Genomic DNA, 21,539 nt, shown 5'->3' on the forward strand with positions numbered 1-21,539 from the left:
AGAATTTCACTTTCTTTTTCTTTTTCTTTTACCAACAGGGAAATATAGGGTTTCATGGTTCATAGGTCAGAAAATTGTCATAGACAAAATGAATCATGGTTTCAGTAAACTGTTTTGACAGAATCTTTCATGATATTCTTGTGGACAAGGCAAGTACGTATGGGTGAGATGAGAGTCCACTAGTCGTATTTACCTGACATAATTTATAGCCCACTACATTATGATTTAGATTAGATCCGGTACATTATTCAGCTGACTAGATAACCCTTCCCAAAAAGTTTTTATTTTATTTTATTTAATGTTGTATTCTGAAATTAAATATCAAAAAAGGGAGTGTTTTTACATACACAGCAGATTATGGTTATGGTTTGTCCTTCATTCTTGAAGAGGACCATAACATCAGGGAGATGATGACATGACTTGCAATTGACTTTGATTTGAATGAGGGAGGGCTGTGCAAAGTCACTAAACTCACTTTCTTCTCCAGAGCCATCTGGGTCCAGTGGTCTAATATATTGGGCAGGATGACTGAAGATGGCCCAGGATGCAATGGGAGACCCTGGCCTTTTATGTTAAGGTCTTTTCAGGTTCTCACTTTGAGTGAGGTAACACCCATTCACTGAATAGGCCTCTTTAAGAAGTGAGTCAAGGGATGGCCCCTTTAATTAAAAAAAAAAAATCAAACTGGGAGGGGAAGACCCTCAGGGTTGCTGGTGAAAAGAGAAACAGGTACTATTTACATTCACTCTGAGCCAGGAGCACCCAAAAATAACCATTAAGTGTGCTTGGGCAGGAACCTATTGTCCCGTCAATAAGATACAGAGAGAATTGGGTTTAAGGCATGGTCTTTGAGAAATAAATCTAGCCAGTAAACCCCAGTTTAATAGGTAGCTTTTGGCCATCAAAATTTACCTTCCTTGGGCAGAACACCCTCAGGTAAGAGAAGAGGAGAGAAGAAGAGAAGAGAGGAGAGAAGGGAAGGGAAGGGGAGGGGAGGTGGAGAGGCTGAGATGCCCAACTGGAACTGGCCAGCTGGTCCCCATTCAGGCAGCTCGGACTGCTTACAGGTTGTGGTTTGTCCATTCTCAAAGGGGACCACGATATCAGAATGCAAAAAGGGGATCACATAGAGAACTGTGAATATTTCATACTACCTTTTTAAAAAGTATTTAATAATTTCCATATATTACTTTCAAAACTGTCCCGCTTGTTTTGCTTCCTAACGAATTTTCTTCTTTTCTGCACGTTAAAAAATGTTTTGATGTCTCTCTTTTTCAGGCATCTCTGTTGCTAATCCCTCCCTTCCCTCCAAAGCCCCATCAACAAAAAATTTAGAGGAAAAAAAAAGTTTGGAACAAATAAGCATAGTCAAGTAAAAAGAATCCACACAGTGGTCACGTCCAAAAATGTCTGACTTTCTGCACCTTGAGTCTATAACATTTCTGTCAGCAGGTTACTTATAATGTTTACTCCCTTTTCTTCCTTTTTCCCACTCCATCCCTGCTTTTGATCAATGGATTATCAGCCTGAGAGACCTTTTGCATGAAGTGCCAAAGGGCTCTATCTTTGGCTAGCCCTTTCAAAACTTTTAACAATGACTTGAAGACATGGATGGCAAATTTATAGAAGTCATGAATGGGATGAGAGCTAATATAACAGATGATAGACAGACTGCACGCTGTCTTAGGGAGGGAGGTGAAGAAGGAGGGGGAGAAAATTTAAAACTAAAAAGCTTATGGAAGTGATTGTTGAAAACTAAAACTAAATTAAGTTAAAATTAAAATATATATAATATAATATATTATAATAATATTATAATATCCTGATACTTAAAAGAAAACAAGATGATAGAATCAGGGTTCAAAATTATACTAATAAGCTATAACTGGGCTGAAACCATTTGAAACAGCATAATTACTGTAAATGTAAAGACTCAAATTAAGATTTTTTAAAAAATCAATTGTATAAATACAGTTTGGGGGAGACCTGGAAGTTTATGTGAAGATGGTCCAGAAATTTAAGTTGACATCTCTATTAATGGGAGATATCAGTGATATCAGGCAGCTAACAAAAGAAACATGACTATACTTCAACACTGTATACTATTTCTCACCAATGCAGGTCACAAGTCTCCTGTTATTTGGTAGATGGTCTTCAGGAATTGCCGAGAATGAAAAATGCATTATCTTGTGACCAACCTATTAACAAGTCTCTGTGGACTCAGGTCGGTCCCCAGACAACAGACACAGCCCATCACTACATATATAATCAAACCCTTTCCAGGTTGTTAGGACTTGTCACAGCTTTTGTCACAGACATTGCCTTTGAGAACCCAGCAGCATCTCCACACAAAAATGAGCTATCAGAAAAGGGTTTTGTTGAAGAAAGAATTTTCTGTGGTATTAGTCTGTTCTGACTTCCCTGGTCAGAAAATATTAGAATACTTCAGAAGACTTAACTGTTCTCAGTAATACAATGATCCAAGACAATCCCAAAGGACTTATGATGAAAAATGTTATCTGCCTCCAGAGAAAGAACTGATGGTTCTGAATACAGACCAAAGCATCCTTCCTTCCTTCCTTCCTTCCTTCCTTCCTTCTTCCTTCCTTCCTTCCTTCCTTTCTTCCTTCCTTCCTTCCTTCTTTTCTTTCTTTTGAGCTTTCTTCCACACAATGACTAATATGGAAATGTTTTACATGATTTTACATGTATAACTTACTGTCTCAGGGAGAGAGAGAATTTGGAACTCAGAATTTTATTTTTAAATGCATGTAAAAATTGCTGTTACATGTACTTAGTGAAAAAATAAAATATTATCTATTTTAAAAAGAATACTGTGTTCAGTTGTGTTATAGCCTTCTTCCACTAAGTGGCTAAATTAATATTCCTAAAGTTCACATCTAACATTTCATTCCCTTGGTTAATAAACTCCGCTCGTTACCTATTTCCTCTAGGATCAAATATAAATTCTTCTCTTAGGGATTTAAAGCCCTTTATAATCTGTATTTAACCTACTTTGTCAGCCTAATAACACATTACTCTCAATCTAGCATTCCGTGGTCCAGCCAAAATGGTCTTCTTGCTATTTCTCACACATGACACTCCATCTACCATACCCACAGTTTTGCACTGGTAGTATCCCTGATGGCCAGAATGCCCTCCTTCCTCACCTATGTCCCTTAGAATCCTCAGTTTCCTTCAAAGGTCATCCTTTGGGGAGGGGATGGGAGAAACACAAGTACATGTATAAGTATATGCAAGATGATAGAATCAGGGTTCAAAATTATACTAATAAGCTATAACTGGGCTGAAACCATTTGAAACAGCATAATTACTGTAAATGTAATTTGAGAGGGAGGCACTAGCAGTTGAGAGGATGGAAAATATATCACTTAAGCTATATCTTCCAGAAGACAGGGATTCTATGAGGTGGAGGTGAGGAGGGAATGCAATTAAGGCACAGGGAACGTGGTGGAGGGAATAGGAAATGGGAGATGAACCAGAATGATGAGGGATCCAGAAACTTTATCCTAAGGGGAGAATTTGAAAGAACTTCTCAAAAAAAGAAGGCTTCAGGGAACCATAATGGTTGTCTTCAAATATTTTCAAAGTTGTCACATGGAAGAGAGTAGATATGCTCTTTTATTCAAATGGATAGAATATTTATTATCTTGTGGAAATTGTAGGGAAGGAGATTTCAGCTCAGTGTTAGGAAAAAAACTATATAAATGTCAGAATTGGGATGGACTGTATGATAAAAGCAATATTTGCCATGTAAGCTGGGCTAGTTTTTCCTTAAAAGGTATTATGCCCACCATCACCAATATTATTCAATATTGTATTGGAAACTCTAACAACAGTAATAAGAGAAGAAAAAGAAATAGAAGGAATCAGAATAGGGAATGAGGTAATAAAGCTATCTCTTTTTGCAGATAATATTATGATATACTTAGAAAATCCCAAAAACTCAACTAAAAAGTTAGTTGAAATCATTAATAATTTTAGCAAAGTAGCAGGATATAAAGGAAATCCACACAAATCATCAGTATTCCTATATGTCACAAACAAAACTCTGCAAGAAGAGATAGTAAAAAACATCTCATTTAAAATAACTCTAGACAGTATAGAGTACCTGGGAATACACCTGCCAAAACAAACCCAGGAACTGTATAAGCAAAATTATAAAAAAAAATTTATATATATATACACACACAAATGAAATCAGTTTAAATAACTGGAGAAATATTAATTGTTCATGGGTAAGCAAGGCCAATATTATAAAAATGACAATTTTACCCAAACTGATTTATATATTCAATGCCATCCCAATTAAATTACCAAAACAGTTTTCTTTACTGAATTAGAAAAAATAATAACAAAATTCATTTGGAAAAACAATAAGAATTCATTATTTGGTAAAAAAAAATTGTTGGGAAAACTGAACTGTATGTATGTAGCATGTAGTAGTAAACTGGAATGTAGTGTGGCAGAAACTAGGCATAAACCAATATCTTACACCATTAGCAAGATAAGTCAAAATAGATACATGACCTAGATATAAAGGGAGATTTTACAATTAGAAGAACACAGAACATATTACTTATCAAGTTTATGGATAGTCAAATAATTTAAGAATAAACAAGGGATAAAGAGTAAAGTTAGATGTAAAATGGATCCTTTTGATTACAGTAAATTAAAAAGGTTTTGTACAAATAAAACAAATGTAGCCAAAATCAGAAGGAAAGCAGAAAATTGGGGGGGGGGTTTATAGGCAGTTTATCAGATAAAGGTCTCACATCTAAAATATATAAAGAACTTTGATAAATGTATAAGAATATGAGTCATTCCCCAATTGATAAATGGTCAAAGGATATGAACAGGCAGTTTTCCAATGAAGAAATCAAAACAATTTATAGTAATATGAAAAAATACTCTAAATCATTATTGATTAGAGAAATATAACTTAAAACAATCTTGAGATATCATTTTGCATCTACCAGATTAGCTAAAATGATAGAAGGGTAAAGTGACAAATGTTGGAGGGAATGTGGAAAAATTGGGACACTAATTCATTGTAGGTGGAATTGGGAACTGATTCAATCATTTGGAGAGCAACCTGGAATTACACCCAAAGAGTTATTAAAATGTCTATATTCTTTGGTCCAACAATGCCACTACTATATTTATTTCCAAAGATGATTAGGGAAAAAGGAAAAAGACCTATATGTTCTAAAATATTTATAGCAGCTCTCTTTATGGTGGCAAAGAACTGGAAATTGAAAGGATGTCCATCAATTGGGGAATGGCTGAACAAGCTGTGGTATATGACTGATGGAATACTATTGGGCTATAAGAAATGATGAGCTCAATGATTTTAGAAAAACATGGAAAAATTTACATGAAATAATGAAGAATAAAATGAGCAGAATCAAGAGAATATTGCATATAGTAACAGCAATATTGTTTGAAGAATGATTTTGGACAAATAAGTGACTATTATAAATACTCAAATTAACTATAAAGGACATATGAAGAAAGACACTATCTATATCCAGAGAAAGAACTGATAAATAGAAGTATGTATAGAATAATTTTACGTGTGTGTGTGTGTGTGTGTGTGTGTGTGTGTGTGTGTGTATACACTTGTGTCTAATGGTGCCCCCTCCCAGGGTGGGGGCAGGAGGGAGAAATTTACAGGATAATTTTGTTGTATATTTGAAAGGAATAGCAAGTTGGGCATAGTAGATTTGCAGTTTCATGTGCAATCATCTTTTATTATACTATGTTATGGAAAAACAAAACTATAAAGGATATATAAAGAAAGACACTATCTACATCCAGAGAAAGAACTGACAAATAAAAGTATGCAATAGAATAATTTTATATGTGTGTGTGTGCATGTGTGACACACATACTTATTGTGACTAATGGTAGCCATCAGGGGGTGGGAAGAAAAAAAAGAATTTACATGATAACTTTATTGTATATTTGAATGTAATAACAAGTTGTACATAGTAGACTTGCAGTTTCATGTACAATCACCTTTTTGTATTGTACTATGTTATAGAAATGCTTGTTTTATTCCATCAATTAAAAATAAATTTTTAAAAGGTATTAAATTGTTAAGACTTATTCAGTTCAGGGGACTAAGGCCAAACTATTGATGTAACTTCCTCGTGGCTGAAGTATAAAAAGGTGTCTTCTCAGAATGTAAACTTTTTGAGGGCAGGAGACTTTTCATTCTTGAACCTGACTTCAAATGTGACCTCAGACACTTATCCATTGTCTGACCCTGGAAAAATCACTTAATTTCTGCCTCTCTCAAGTGTAAAATGGGCTCGAAAATAATACCTACCTTGAAGGATGGTGGTGAAGATCAAATGAGATATTATTTGTTAAGCACTTAGCATAGTGCCTGGAACATAGTAACACAGGCATACGTTGGAGATATTATGGTTTGGTTCCAGACCACCACAGTAAAGAGAATATTGCAAAAAGCAAGTCACATGAATTTTTTGGTTCCCTTGTACATATAAAAGTTATGTTTATATTATACTGTAGTCTATTAAGTGAGCAATAGTATTATGTCTGAAAAAAATTTTATGTACCTTAACTAAAAATACTTTATTGCTAAAAAAAAATGCTAACCATCATCTGAACCTTCAGTGAATAATAATCTTTTTGCTGGTGGAGCATCTTGCCCTGATATTGATAGCTGCTGACTGATCAGGGTGGTGGTTGCTGAGGATGGGGTGGCTGTGGTCATTTCTTAAAATAAGACAATGAAGTCTGCGACATAAATTGACTCTGCTTTTCATTGAACATTTAGAAGCTATTGTAGGGTTATTAACTGGCCTGATTTCAATATTGTGTCTCAGAGAATAGGGAAGCCTGAGGACAGGGAGAGAGACTGAATGGCTGGTCAGTAAATGGAGCAGTCAGAACACAGACATTTTTAAGTTTGCCATCTTATGCGGGCAGTTCATGGGACCTCAAATGATTACAATAGTGACGTCAAAGATCACTGATCACAGATCACCATAACAGATATAATAACAATGAAAAAGTTTGAAATATTGTGAGAATTACCCAAACATGACACAGAGACACAATGTGAACACATGCTGTTGGAAAAATGGTGCTGATAGATAGACTTGCTCAATGCAGGGTTGCCACAAACCTTCAATTTGTAAAAAATGCAATATCTGCAAAGTGCAATAAAACAAGGTATGCTTGTAAGAAGAATAATACTAATAATAACAATAATAATGGCCAATATTGATGCATTGTTTGCCATGTACCAGGTACTGGGCTAAGCACTTTATAATTACTATTTCATTTGATTCTCACAACAACTCTGGAAGGTAGGTGCTATTATTATCCCCATTTTACAGATGAGGAAACTGAGGCAAACAGAGATGAAAAGACTTGTCCAGAATCACATAGTAGGAAGTTAATAAATGCTTGAATTGAATTATGAGAAGTTGAAGGAATCTTGAAGATCAGCTAGTCCATCATCTCATTATGTAAATGAGGAAATTTAGGGTCAAAAATATAGAAAATTAGAGATAAAGCCCAGTCTGGAACTTGGGTCCCTGAACCTCTGGTCCAGTAATTCTTTCTAATCCATAGGCAGCAGCATTTACACAAAAAATGGAAAACTCTATATTTTTAAGTTATCCTGAACTTTTATAACCAATATTATCAATGTTAGCACTACAGGCTAAGTGAACTATATGGAGGTCCTCTACCACTGCCACCAGTGAATTCATTGAAGCTGTTGGGTACAAAGAGAAATTGCTTCCAACAAGAGACTGAGACTAAATAAAATGCCTTTGTGAGGGCCTTTAAAAAAGAGATTCTTATAGTCATTTAACTGATTTATTGAGATACTGATATGATGATAATTCCCAGCATCATTATTTATCTGGAAGATTTCAGTGAAGGCAAAAGAACCTTGTGATAGAAAAAACAAAACAAAACAACAAAAAAACAACAAAAAGCTCTTTGGACAAATGGCTACAGAGACCGGGAAGGAGAAGGAAGAAGAAAGACAAAACTGCCATGTTGTCAAGCCTATTCTGAATTCCATTTGCTAAGTAATGAGGAAAGTGCCACTTGCCAATAATAATGAACAGCAGAGAAAGACCAGGTTTAGTTACCAAAAAACACCAAAAACAAAATTTTAATGAATCCTAAGTTCATGGGGCCAGCAAATGCACTGTGATAAATGAAGATGACCTTGTGAATATGATGTTTTCTTATTTTTCTATAAACAGAAAAAATGCTGTTTAGTCTTATGGTAGTTCAGTGAAGCAAGAGGACCACGTATGCTAGTTCTCCTTTGATGAATGAAGGGAAGAAGCAGAGGTAACAAGCAAATGAGTAACTGCAGTATATTGCAAGGAGGACTGGCTATAGACTCATGGAAGTTCAAATCCTACCTTTGATGCTATCTGGAGAGCCATGAGTACCTCACTTTAGCTTCCCTAGACTCAATTTCCCCATCAGTAAAATGAAGGGGTTGCCCTAGATGGCCTCTAGGTTTATGATCCTATGAACTGGTTTTCTCATGCTTGTTGAGGGCCGATCTTAAGAGTCTGATAAGGGTTTAAGATCCAAGGCAGGCCTCTGCCCAGGCTTTTACCTGAAAGGGCTCAATGATTAAGAGGTATGGCTCTCCAATCCCTTCCTGATTAGGAGGTTCCTGAGACATTCCTTCTCACTCTTTGAACCTTAGATTTACACATTCACTCCTCTATGCAGGTGGCACCAAGGTACCTGGGAAAACCTTGGAATTTACCACCCAATCTAGGAACCCTGATAACGAGGAAATTTATGTTGTCATGTCCTCAGCAGATGTTCTGGGGAGTATCTCACAGGCAGGACTCTTTGAAGTTAGGCTAAATTTTCTCTATATATCCTGTACCCTCAGATGAATAAACTGAGTCAGTTCTGCTGCTCCACCTGGCCCATGTCTCAAGTTTATTTCACGCCTCTCTGTTTGGTGTATAATCTGGTTGCAGGCAACACATGCTCACTAATCTGCTCCTAGACATGAACCCAATTTTCATAATCCTGACCCAGTAATTTCATTCCTTCTGGGCCAATCTTCCTCTGTTGCATGTGATTATAGGAATAGGTAGTCAGAACAAGTTGGGTATAATCATTCTATTTATTTTACTGGTGTCTACAGAACAGATCAAAATGTTATGGTCTACTCCAGTAATAATAAATACCTTCTAATACCATGAAGCCAGGCCAACGTGAAAAGTCCCAAGCTTATTTTCTGACTCTCTTCATTTTTATTATCAGAGTAGAGGACAGTTTATAGGTTACAGGGCCAAATTTCAGATTCCCCAGCTGAGGCAATGGGTAATGAAGGGACAGGAAAAAAGAGGGGGGAAAAGGTGTAATGAATACAGGCTTGCTTCTAACCTCTTTCTTTCATACTCATTATTTGATATGTTTCAAACAACAAAGCAATAAGCTTCCTACATTTCAGCAAATATAAAAATGTGTACACTAACCATGTTAGTGAAATACACATGTAAAAATGCCTGCAAAGGAAGCATTCTTTTTTTTAATCTGCTTTGTCCTACTTCCCAACTGTACAGTTACTTCCTGCTTAAATCACAGAACTAAAGGTCGGATCTTCCTAACACTGGCTATGTGACTTAGTATCTGAAGTTTTCCATTTCTAAAAGGAACAGTTTAACACTGTCTCCTAATGACATCAGAGGAACATTGTGAGCATAACCAAAATGTGAGTCAATTTTGCACTTCTTGAATAATCCTACATCTTGTAGCCTACATTTTGTCTCCCTGACAAAAACAAACAAGCAAACAACAACCCTAAAACATCCCACTTCTTTAGGGCATTACTTGTTATACACTTTCTCTCTCTCTGTAGTTTAAAAACAATATTGATATGTAAGCTCCTTGAGGGCAAGAAGAGTTTAATTTTTGTCTTTGTGTGCCCATTGTCCAGCGCAGTACCTGGCACATAGGGGCTTAATAAATGCTTGTTGAATTCAATTGAATTAAATTATTAGGTATATGGTTGGTATTAAATTAAAAAAAAACCTCTTTGAATTCATAGGATCAAATTGAACCTTTAAATCCTTTTGAAACTCAAAGTCAGTATAAAGTATTATTATTTCTGAAATTAAAATGAAAATTCTCCCTTGGAAGACTAGCATATATACTACCTGACCAATTGTTAACGTGAGAATTGGTTATATCCACTACACACTTTACAACCATGATTTAATGTTGTGATAGTGTCATTTTCTAGTAAAGATAGAAAATCATTTACCCAGTCAGTCAGTCAGTCATTCACTAAAATATTTATTAAGCACCTAACTATGTAGTGCTTATGGTAAGTACTATGCTAAGTTCTGGGAATGCAAAGAAAGATAAACGGCAGTTCCTATCCTGAAGGGGTCCACAATCCAATGGGGGAGACAATATGCAAATAACTATATATAAGCAAGTTATATACAAAATAAGTTGTAAATAATCAACAGAGGAAAGACATTAGACCTAAAAGGGATGAGGAAAATCTTCCTATAGAAGATGGGATTTTTACCTGGGATTGAAAGGAAGCCAGGAAAACTGGGAGGAGGTGGGGAGGAAGGAAGAGTATTCTATGCACAGTGATGCTAGTGAAAAAGTCCAGATGGAGATAGGGTATCTTATTCAAAGAACAGTAAGGAGGTCAGTGTCACTGGATTGCACAGTATGTGGTGGAGTGTAGTTTAAGAAAATTGTAAAGGTAGGAATTGTTGCAAAAAATGTCAAATCACACATGTTCCAATGAGGGTCAAATTAACACCTGAGAAATGTGATTTTTAAAATCTGGGTAGGGTACTTATGTGCTTTGCTCTGGTCCTGATCACAGTATGACATTCCCCAAGCAGCTGAGGATATCCCAGATGAGTATCTAAACACAAGGTTCTATTGAGAGGTGTTAAAAAAAAAACACGTTGGAATCACAAAGGAATTTTAGCTACTTTCTAAAATAACTATTGAACTACAGCTGCACATGAGACTGATATTTTAGACTTAGTTTTTTGAAAGCAGTGAATATGTGGTACTTATCCTAGTATCCCTTCTGACATCTAATACATTGCCTTGGCAATTATGGTTCGCATATCCCATCCTAATGACTCATCAGAACACTAAAGCAACCCAGATTCTCAAAGGTTAGAGTGAAAGCTCTCCCAACTTGGAAAGACTTCCAGTATGGACTTGGAAATGGGCTATAAGATTGATTTTAAAGGATTAACTTATCTGAATTGAGGGGGTGACGCTCCTTACCAGAAAGCTGGCTATCAAACAACAGAATGTTTGCCTCCAAGATTCTGTGTTTCAATGAACTCCTGCAGTGACAAATGCTACTCTCTGATATGACTCCCACTTTGCTCTCAGCAGAGTAAAGCTAAAATGGAAGCCATACATTCTCCTCTCTAGGGTGAATTCTTGTTGCAGGGTAATTATGTAGAGCTGGAGGGTCATAGAAGCTCTTAAAACTCTCATGAATTAAAAATGAATTCATCTACTAAAGCTTAGAGGAGTTTTGAAAGGAATCAGAGGACTGGATCTTGTGAAGAATTTGAAAATGTTTGTTGTTGAATGTAATGACTGAATGGGCATTTTCTCAAGAAAAGTCCTCTTTCCACCAGCATCCCTCGTAGCAGCCAGTTGGTTCATGGTACAGAAAGGTGAAGCAGGAGAACCTAGTCATTGTAACACTATGGCCCTGGGAGGGAGGATTCTGATGTTGCCCATGTGGCTTACGGCTGGAGCCTGCACCCACTCTTCCCCAAGCAGAAACTGGAATATGGGGGTCTTGCTCTGGACATGAAGCTAGTTAGCAATGTGAATAATGCTTTCTCATCATCAATTTTCCTATTGCACACTACTTGAAAGGACAAGAAAATTCAGAGGGCAAATTTAATAGGAGTAATTTTATTTGCTTGTTTCTACAAGCATGTTCACTAACTTTTGAATAAAATCTATAAGCTGATTGAGTATTGGTATTTATTCACTTATCTAGTAATTTCAAATATCTTCTCCCTCTTCACCTCCTTTTCTCTCTCCATGTCTCACATGAATATGGGTTTTCTGAAATTAAACAACCAAGTAGAAGCTGCTCTTGGTAAATCTACTGATATTACAATAATCAAGAGATTTACTCTGTCCTAACTGGGTCAGAAAATATGACTTAGAAGCTAGTAACTGATTACTCATTTTAAAGGCAGTTCTTAATAAAGAAACTGCCTTCTGGGTTGACTAAGTACCTGGTATGTAATAGACATTTATTTAAGTGTCCCACAAAATAAAATTTACCACCAAGACAGGATTAGAAAATCACCTATCTAGGCTGGTTTTGATGCAATGTGACCTAACAAACAAGAGATGCGACCAGTTAACCTTGTGAAGTATGAATGAATAAGTTCCTTCAATGGTAAATGCAGCTCTTTGGCATGACCCCCACTTTTCCCCAGAAGACCAAGGCCAAAATTTAGGATATACATACTTCTCCCTATGGTGATTTCCTGTTGCAAGACGCTGATGTACAGCTGGAGGGTCAGCTGAGGTGCTGAGCCCAAGAAAGCCTGTATCACCGATGCCCTGCTGAACGCCGACCTGTGCGTGAACAACTTGCCTTCTGCCCTGCCCACTTCTTTCTCAATTTCTTCCGTGAGTCCATTTTTAGGGATCTGCCTCTTCTTGGTAATACTGACATAAGGCTCTTCAACTCTGCTGGCTTGAAAATATATGCAAAAGACTTCCACACACCTGGAAATGGAGTCAAGATTTTTGTTAGATGACTAGAAATTCCCAGGTTTTTTTGTTTTTTAGACATTCTACCCACATTTCACTTGTATCTAGTATTCCCAGATTTACCAATGTGTCACAGTACAAGGACTAGATAAGACCTGTATTTCAGTCCTACTTCCACCATTTTGTGCCTTAACCTTTCTGGGTCTTAGTTTCACCACCTGTAATATGGGGATAATAATACTTGCACTCTCCATAATACAGGGTTGTTGTGAGGATCAGATGAGAACGAATATGAACATGTGAAGCAAATGTGAGAAATGATACCTCGTATCCATCATTAGTTCAAGAGTATGCTGGGTCCAGCTTCAACAGGCTAGTGAAAGCTGATTGTTAAATTCTCAGTGTGAGCATTTACATTTTGGATATTAGCAAATGCTACAAATTAAGACTTGATTTATTATTTTGCTGATTATTTAGCCCTAAGAAAGTAATGGAGGAAACGTTAATAATGCAAATTAAACTTAAAGTATGTCATATGTACACTTTTTTTCAGAGAGCTTACACCCCTTCTAGAGCCCAGTCCATATACCCAACTTTACCTTTTACTTTGATGTCATCTAATCTCCCTAAGGCCAGGCAGAGCACTCAGAACTGAAAAACAAAAGGAGATGAGGAGGAGAAACTAAAAGGAAAAGGAAGGAAAAATGTAAGGAGGGTAAAGCAAGGAAAAGCAAGATTATCAATGAAAACATCTGATTGGTCCTGGCTCCAGCCTTGTGGTTTGGGTCCTGATGTGTCCAGGGTCTCCTGAAGCTGGAGCAAGGTAAGGAAAATGGGCAAAATGCATGGCTCAAAGGAGGCCAGGAAATGGGGAAAGGAGAGAGGGATAAAGGAAGGGAAGAGCAGATTAGATGAGGAAATGCATGCATGTTTCTTCCCAGCTAGACTATAAACTCCCTGAGGGCAGGGACTTATAATTCTTCGCTGGCCATGTATAATCTGACATTTTAAATTTAGTAAATATTTATTAATCACATGCAAGACCCTGTTAAGACATGATGCTTAACTTTAAGGAACTTAAAATCTAGTAAGGAAGATAATAAAAACTCAGTGCTTTAACTGTGGCCACTTTCTTCATAACAGTCCTGTGAGTGGGTGGTACAAGTACTATTATTTTCATTATACAGATGAGGAAATTCAGGCTCAGAGAGCTTTAGTGACCTGTTTATGGTCACAGAGTTGGTAAATGTCAGAGGCATGATTTGAATCCTGGTCTCCTCTTTCCATGTCTACCACACTGCAAAGAGAATATGAAAAGCTCAAACAAAAAAGCCATAGAAGGTAATCTGTTAAGTCACATTCAGGATTGATACCATCACTACCACCATCACCACTACTACAACTACTATTCCTACTCCTACTCCTACTATTGCTGCTGCTGCTACTACTACTACTACTACTACTACTACTACTACTACTACTACTACTACTACTTTACTACTACTACTTTATTGTTTGCAAAATGCTTTACAAATATTTACTCATTTGATCCTCAAACCCTGGGAGGTAGCTGCTATTATCCCCAATTTTACAGACAAGGAAACAGGCAGATAGGGGTTAAATGATTTGCCCAGGATCACAAAGTTAGTAGATATATGAGGCTGGATTTAAAATCAGGTCTTCTTGACTCCAGGTCCAGTGCTCCATTCACTGTGCCACCTATCTGCCTTTGCAGAAATAAGGGAATACTTGAGTAATTAAAAAGATACTTGCTGCTTGTGGTTGACCTGTGCTATACAATAAAAATGACAACGTTACCCAAATTAGAATACAGATTCAATGCCATGTCAATCAAACCATGGAAAAGTTACATTATAGAATTAGACAAATTAATAATAATAAGTTTTGGAAAAGAAAAAAATTCTGGGAAATCATGAAAAAAGGAAGAATGAAAGAAGCGTTATCATTGCCAGACTGCAAACTATAATATAAAATTATGATCATCAAAACTTTTTTGTGCTGGTAAAAAATTTGAAAAATAGACAAATGAAACAGAGAAGAAAAACAGGTCCCAGAAACAATAAAGCCCAGTGTTCAACAAATTGAAGAATCCAAACTTTAAGGAGAAGGACCCTCTATTTGACAAGAACTTCTAGGAAAAATGGAAAACAATTTGGAATAAAGTAGATTTAGATCCACATCTTATATCACCTACCACAAGAAGTATAACATAAATATGCCTTAAACAGAAAAGGTCACATGATTAAACACACACACACACACACACACACACACACACACACACACACACACACACCCCAAAATAGTGGAGAACAGAGGAGTACTTTTCACAATTAGGACTAGGAGTAATTCCTAAACAAATAAGGAATAAAGTCAAACACAAAGGATAATAGATTATTTTGATTACATAAAATAAAAAAATCATTTGCACAAACAAAATTAATTCATTCTAAAGTAAGAGCAATTGTTAAATAGAGAAATAAAACCTTTCATCAAATAACTCTGAGGAAACCAAGAACCATTCCCCAATAGATAAGTAGTTAAAGGATATGAACCATTTTATAATTAATTACAATAATCAACAACAATATTGTTCAAAATTGATCAAAATTTAATAATAACAGAAATGCAAATTTTAAAAATGCTGAAATTTAACTTTGTAGCCATCAAATTGGCAAAGATAATTTAAAAAATGAAAATGGTCAAAGCTAGAAAAAAGTGGGAAGACAAGAGCCCAAAAATATTTTAGTGAAGCATTTTCCTCCAGAAATACAATTTATATTGAGATAAGAAAAGTCAAGGTCAAGACTATCAAGGGATTAATGAAAAAAAAAAGTGAAGGAAGGTGGCCTACCTGTCCCATATCTCAAATTGTATTGCAAAGCAGTAATCATCAAAACAATCTGGTACTGACTAAGAAATAGAGTAGTGGATCAGTGGAACAGATTAAGTACACAATATACAGTAGTAAATAACCATAGTAATCTAGTGTAGTAAAAATGCAAAGATCTCAAGCTTTTGGGATAAGAACTCACTATCTGACAAAAACTGCTGGGAAAACTGGATAGCAGTTTGACAGAAATTAGATATAGACCAGTATCTCACATCATAAACTGAGATATGGTCAACATGGATACATGATTTAGACATAAAGGGTGATACCATAAACAAATTAGGGGAGCAGAAAACTTGGGTAAAATTTTACAGTAAGATTCTCTGATAAAGGCCTCATTTCTCAAACATGTAGAGAACTGAGTCAAATTTATAAGAACACAAGTCATTCCCCAAATGATAAATGGTCAAAGGATATGAACAGGCAGTTTTCCAATGAAGAAATCAAAGCTATCTACAGTCACATGAAAAAATGCTCTATCTCACTATTGCTTGGTGAAGTACAAATTAAAACAACTCTGAGGTACCACTCCTCACCTATTGGATTGCCCTAATATGACAGAAAAGGAAAATGACAAATGTTGGAGGGGAGGTGGGAAAACTGGCATACTAATGCACTGTTCATAGAGTTGTGAACTGATCCAATCATTCTACAGACCAATTTGGAACTATGCCCAAAGGTCTACAAAACTGTGTATACCCTTTGATGAAGCAATATCACCAGTAAGTCTGTATCCCAAAGAGATGTTTTTTTAAAAGGGAAAAAGGACCTATATGTACAAAAACATGTATAGCAGCTCTTTTTGCAGTGGCAAAGAATTGGAAATTATGGGGATGTCTATCAGAGTGGGAATGGCCGATCAAGTTGTGATTGTGATGGGATACTATTGCGATATGAGAAATAACAAGCAAGATGCTTTCAGAAAAACCTGGAAAAACCTACCTGATCTGATGCAAAGAGAAGTGAGCAGATCCAGGAGAACATTGTACACACAGTAACAGCAATATTATATCATGATCAATTGTGAATGACTTAGCTATTCTGAGCAATACAATGATCTAAGATAATTCTGAAGGGCTCATGATGAAAAATTCTATCCATCTCTATAGAAAAAAATAACTGATGGAGTCTGAATGCAGATTGAAGCACATTTTTTAAAACTTTATTTTTCTTGGAGTTTTTTTTTTGGACTGTGTTTTCTTTAACAACAAGATAAATACGGAAATATGTTTTGCATGACTACACATGTATAATCTATAACAAATTACTTGCCTTCTCAATGACGGTGGAGGTGAGGAAGAGAATTTGGAGCTCAGAATTTTAAAAAACAAATATTAAAAATTTTACATGTAACTGGAAAACAATTTTTTTAAAGAAAAAGTCACTAAACTATTTACACTATTTGATCCAGTGATCTCATTATTAGACACATATTTCAAAGAGGCCAATGACAGAAAGAAATGTTCTATATATGTCAAACTATTTCAAGAACTAGAAATAAAGTGAGTGCTCAACTGAGGAATGGCTGAATAAACTATAGCAATGAAATTTTTTGGTTCTGTAAGAAATAACAAATACGAAGAATTCAAAGAAGCATAGGAAAGTTTTATGAGTATATGCAAAGTGAGGTAAGCAGAACCAGGAAAAAAAGACTACATAATAACAAGATGTACACAAAAAGAACAAAACTACAAAGATGTAAACAAAAAGGACACTAAAAGAAAAGAGCATTCTGAATAATATATTTTGAGGACCAGTCTTGCTCCTGAAGGACAGATAATGAACCACAACTTTCATCTTTCCTTAGAGAGGTACAGGACTATGAGTGTAGAATGTTACAAGTGCTGTCAAAGGCTGTCACCGTATTGGTTATTTCGGCTTAATTATTTTTATTTGTTACAAATATGGGTTTCATATGGAGTGAGGGGCATGGGGGCATTAAATTAAGAAGTGACTGACATAAAATACATCAAAAATATTTTTAAGAAGAGATCCAAGACATACAATAGCAATTAAATACTTAGTTGACTAATTGATTGACGGATGGTATCAGGCTCTAAGATGGAACAGATGCAGGCAACAAACAAAATAACCACTTTCCTAAGAACAGGTTTTCATCATAAAAAGTTGTAAATGATGAAGCCTATGGAAAGAATGCTGTTTTTAAGTCAGAGATCCTGTGTCGATATCCTGCTTCTATCACATATTCTCTGTATTACCTGTGTCACCTAACCCCTCTGGGCCTCCATTTTTTCATCTATAAATTAAACGGTTAAGACTACATGACCTCTGCAGTCCCTTCTATTTCTAAACCTAGGAATCTGTAACTTTGTGGTCTTTGACATATATTTGCTAGGTGAAGGGTTAAGTCATATGAGCTTTCTCTCCTAGATTTTTCATGCAGAAATTCTAATATCAAATATCAGTTTATCCCTGCTGACAGCCACAAGCTGGTCAGCTATCTCCCTTAAGTCAGCACCCTTGTAACTCCCTGATCACAGTGGAGTAGAAGTTGTAAGAGTCATCCATATATAACTCCATCCCAAATCTCTGTCATTTCCAGCTAGTATTTATTATTCACTCTTAGAATTTCTATTTGAGTTTATACTGTTTCTCATTCCCATGCTACCTCTCACCTCTAACATATTTATTCCATAATTGTAAATAATTGATCTTTGTGTATAAGAAGGCTTCTCTTTTTATTTTTCTTTTATAGTTCTTCATTGTATAGTTTTCTCAAAGTTTTAAAATATTGATTAACCTATAGTCATTCTTTATATTTTCTACACATTTATATTACATATATAGTATATAAACATATATAAATATAATAAATATATAACATACAACAAACACACACAATATATATATATATATGAGAATGGTCCATAGACCATCACACTATGTGGTATTGAAATACTTATACCACATAGATTTTTAAAAAATTATTCTAAGTTTGACAAATTCCAACAAATGAGCATTTCCATATGCAAAGAATAGGAAAAGAGATTGTATATGAAACTACAAATTTTTTCTGTGTACTTTTAAGGGTTTAAGTATCAGTTCAAATCATTAATCCCAAAGCTGTCTTGTTTTACTTTGTTTGCCTCTGAATACCCTTTTGTTCTCTTCTGTGCATTAAAAATAATACTTCCTTCACTTTTCTAACTTTTTCTATACTTTTGTTTCCTTTGCATAGATATCTTTTGTCCCTTTTCTTCTTCCAAAATAACTTTTAAACCCTCCCTTACAACAAATAAGCAGGGTGAAACAAAGTAAATCTACATGTTGCCCATGTCCAAAAATGTGTGTTTTATTCTGCATCTCTAATATAAAAAGTAAGAAGCATGTTTTATCCATGCTCTGGAGTCACTGTTGGTCATTGATTAGAATGCTTAAGTCTTTCAAAGTTCTTTACAATGTTGTAGTCATTATACAAATTGTTTTCTTTGTTCTGCTCACTTTATTCTGTGGCCATTAATACAAGTCTCTCCAAGTTTGTCTGAATTCATCCATCATCTCTTATGAGGCAATAGTCAATTACATTGATATACTGTTCAGCTATTTTCCAACTGATTGGCACCCCTGTTCCCTTATTATCCAGTATAACAAAAAGTGCTCGCTTTAATATTTTTGTACATATCGATCCTTTCCCTCTTTTTTTTTTTAAATCTCTTTGGCATGTATTCCTCATACTAGCAACTCTGGATCAAAGGATATGCACAGTTTAAAGACTTTGGGGGTAGAGTTTCAAAACACCTATCTCTATATTTCCTCCAATGACTAAAAAACACACTTCAGAACCTCAGAATTGTTTTAATTTGCACTTCGCTTGCTGGATTAAAAGGGTTAGTCATTTGGAACATTTTAAAATTTGGTTATTGGTAGTTTGTTTTTCTGCTTTTAAAGACTATCTGTTCCTATCCTTTGACCATTTATGTGTTAGAGAGTTACTCTTGTTCTCTTATTTTTAAATCAGCTCCCTATCTTAGATATTAGACTTTTATAAAAGAAATTTGCTGCAAAGATTTTCTCCAGTTAATTATTTCTCGCCTAGTGTTAGCTGCATTGATTTTGCTTATGCAAAATCTTTTCGAATATCTGTAGTCAAAATTATCTATTTTATCTCCAGGTCATGAACTCTTCTTTTATCCATAATTACAAAAGATATCTTCTTCCTTACTCTTCTAATTTATTTATGATGTGAACTTATATTTCTATGTTATATATCTATTTGGTATTTAATGTAGTATATGCTATTAGATGTTTTTCCAAACTTCATTTCTGTCAGGCTACTAACCAGCTTTGGCCCAGTGCTTTCTCAAACCAAAACACACTTCCCTAGCCACCACTCCCCTACATGTGTAGTCTCCACCTATTAGAATGTAAGATCCTTGAGGGCAAGAACTGTTTCATTTTTGTATCTGTATCCTGACCACATAGCACAATGCCTGGCACATAGTACACTTAATAAATGTTTTTCACTCATTCACTCACTATTACGCATAATAGTGGAAATGCATCTTCCTTATGCTCTCAAGCATTTGATAGATAGATAGATAAATAGATAGACAGATATAAATTTAGTCAGTACCATACCAATCAACTTCCCAAGGATTGCCTTGTAGAGTTAGAAAAAAAATTAAAAATTCAAGAATCTCAAAAGAAAAGTGAGAAAAAAAGGGAAAGGGGCTTATCACTATCAGATTTCAACTATACTGCAAAGCAATAATCATCAAAGACTATATTATACTGTTTTTAAAATAGAAAAGTTGATCTAGAAATAATTAAACATATAGCATAATGTTCAAAAAGCCCTAAAATCCCAAATATTTACTATTTAACAAAATTATTGGAACACCAAGACAAGCAGCTTGATTCTCTTCATTTGCCACAATAGTGTTCTACATGTGTGCATATATATATATATATATATAATATATATTCATATATGAACACACATACACATATTATACGTGTGTGTAAATATATACATGTGTGTACTGCACATATATACACATACACTCTATATATGCGTGTTCATACATACACATATACATATATACACACTATATGCATATATACCCCAGAGATGCCTGGGCCTGGGTGCTATCAGTGCCTTCCATTCCATTTGGGGCTTTCCCCAGGAAGAATGATGTTATTCTTTTTCATCCTCTCTGGATCTTACCCATTTGGGGCCCTGTTGAGGTCTTCCATTTCCTTGAGGTTTCCCCAGCTTGCTGTTGAGGGCTTCAAGCCTATTTGTGTGTTCTCATGCTGGTCTCTCTAGGAAGACCCCTCTTCCAGGTCCACAGCTCTGGTTATCTTTTTATACCAGATTGAGGGACTTTGCTGATGTTTCTCTTTGGATTTCTTGGTCATCATACAATCTAGTGTTATTTTTAGATCATCGTAGAGAACTGTGCTCCTTGGCAACTTTTCATCTTAACGGTAAGTCACTCCAAAGAGATTACAAAATGATTTGACTTAAAACCTAAGAGAAATGGGCCTTGATTTGGGCTAGGCCTCCAGTGTGCCCCATACACAGCATTCTAAGACAAACAAGAAATAAAGGTCACCAATGTTCATTTGATACCTAGAACAAAGGCACATGAAGGACATTGATACATTTTCTATGCTAATGATGATTCACATTTAAATAGCTTTTTTCCAAGGGGTTTTCTTGGCAAAGATACTGAAGTCATTTGCCATTTTCTTCTCCAGTGTGTCCCCATTTTACACATGAGGAACTGAGGTAAAAAGGGGTTAAGTGAATTGCCCGGGGTCACTCAGCTACTAAGTCTCTGAGGCTGAATTTGAACTCAGATCTTAC

At 35.6% G+C, this 21,539-nt stretch overlaps 1 protein-coding gene across 1 annotated transcript in view; it reads right to left on the reverse strand.

The window, feature by feature from the left end:
* Window positions 1-21,539, reverse strand: part of XK (X-linked Kx blood group antigen, Kell and VPS13A binding protein) — a 57,199-nt gene that overhangs the window by 20,900 nt on the left and 14,760 nt on the right. The window contains exon 2 of the mRNA XM_020979881.2: window positions 12,545-12,807. Within this exon, the coding sequence (XP_020835540.1) occupies window positions 12,545-12,807 (263 nt within the window). The remainder of the gene's footprint in view (window positions 1-12,544; window positions 12,808-21,539) is intronic.

The sequence above is a fragment of the Phascolarctos cinereus genome, unplaced genomic scaffold (assembly GCF_003287225.1).
Source record: "Phascolarctos cinereus isolate Bilbo 61053 unplaced genomic scaffold, phaCin_HiC Scaffold_726;HRSCAF=1367, whole genome shotgun sequence".
In the NCBI taxonomy this organism is placed as follows: Eukaryota; Metazoa; Chordata; class Mammalia; order Diprotodontia; family Phascolarctidae; genus Phascolarctos; species Phascolarctos cinereus.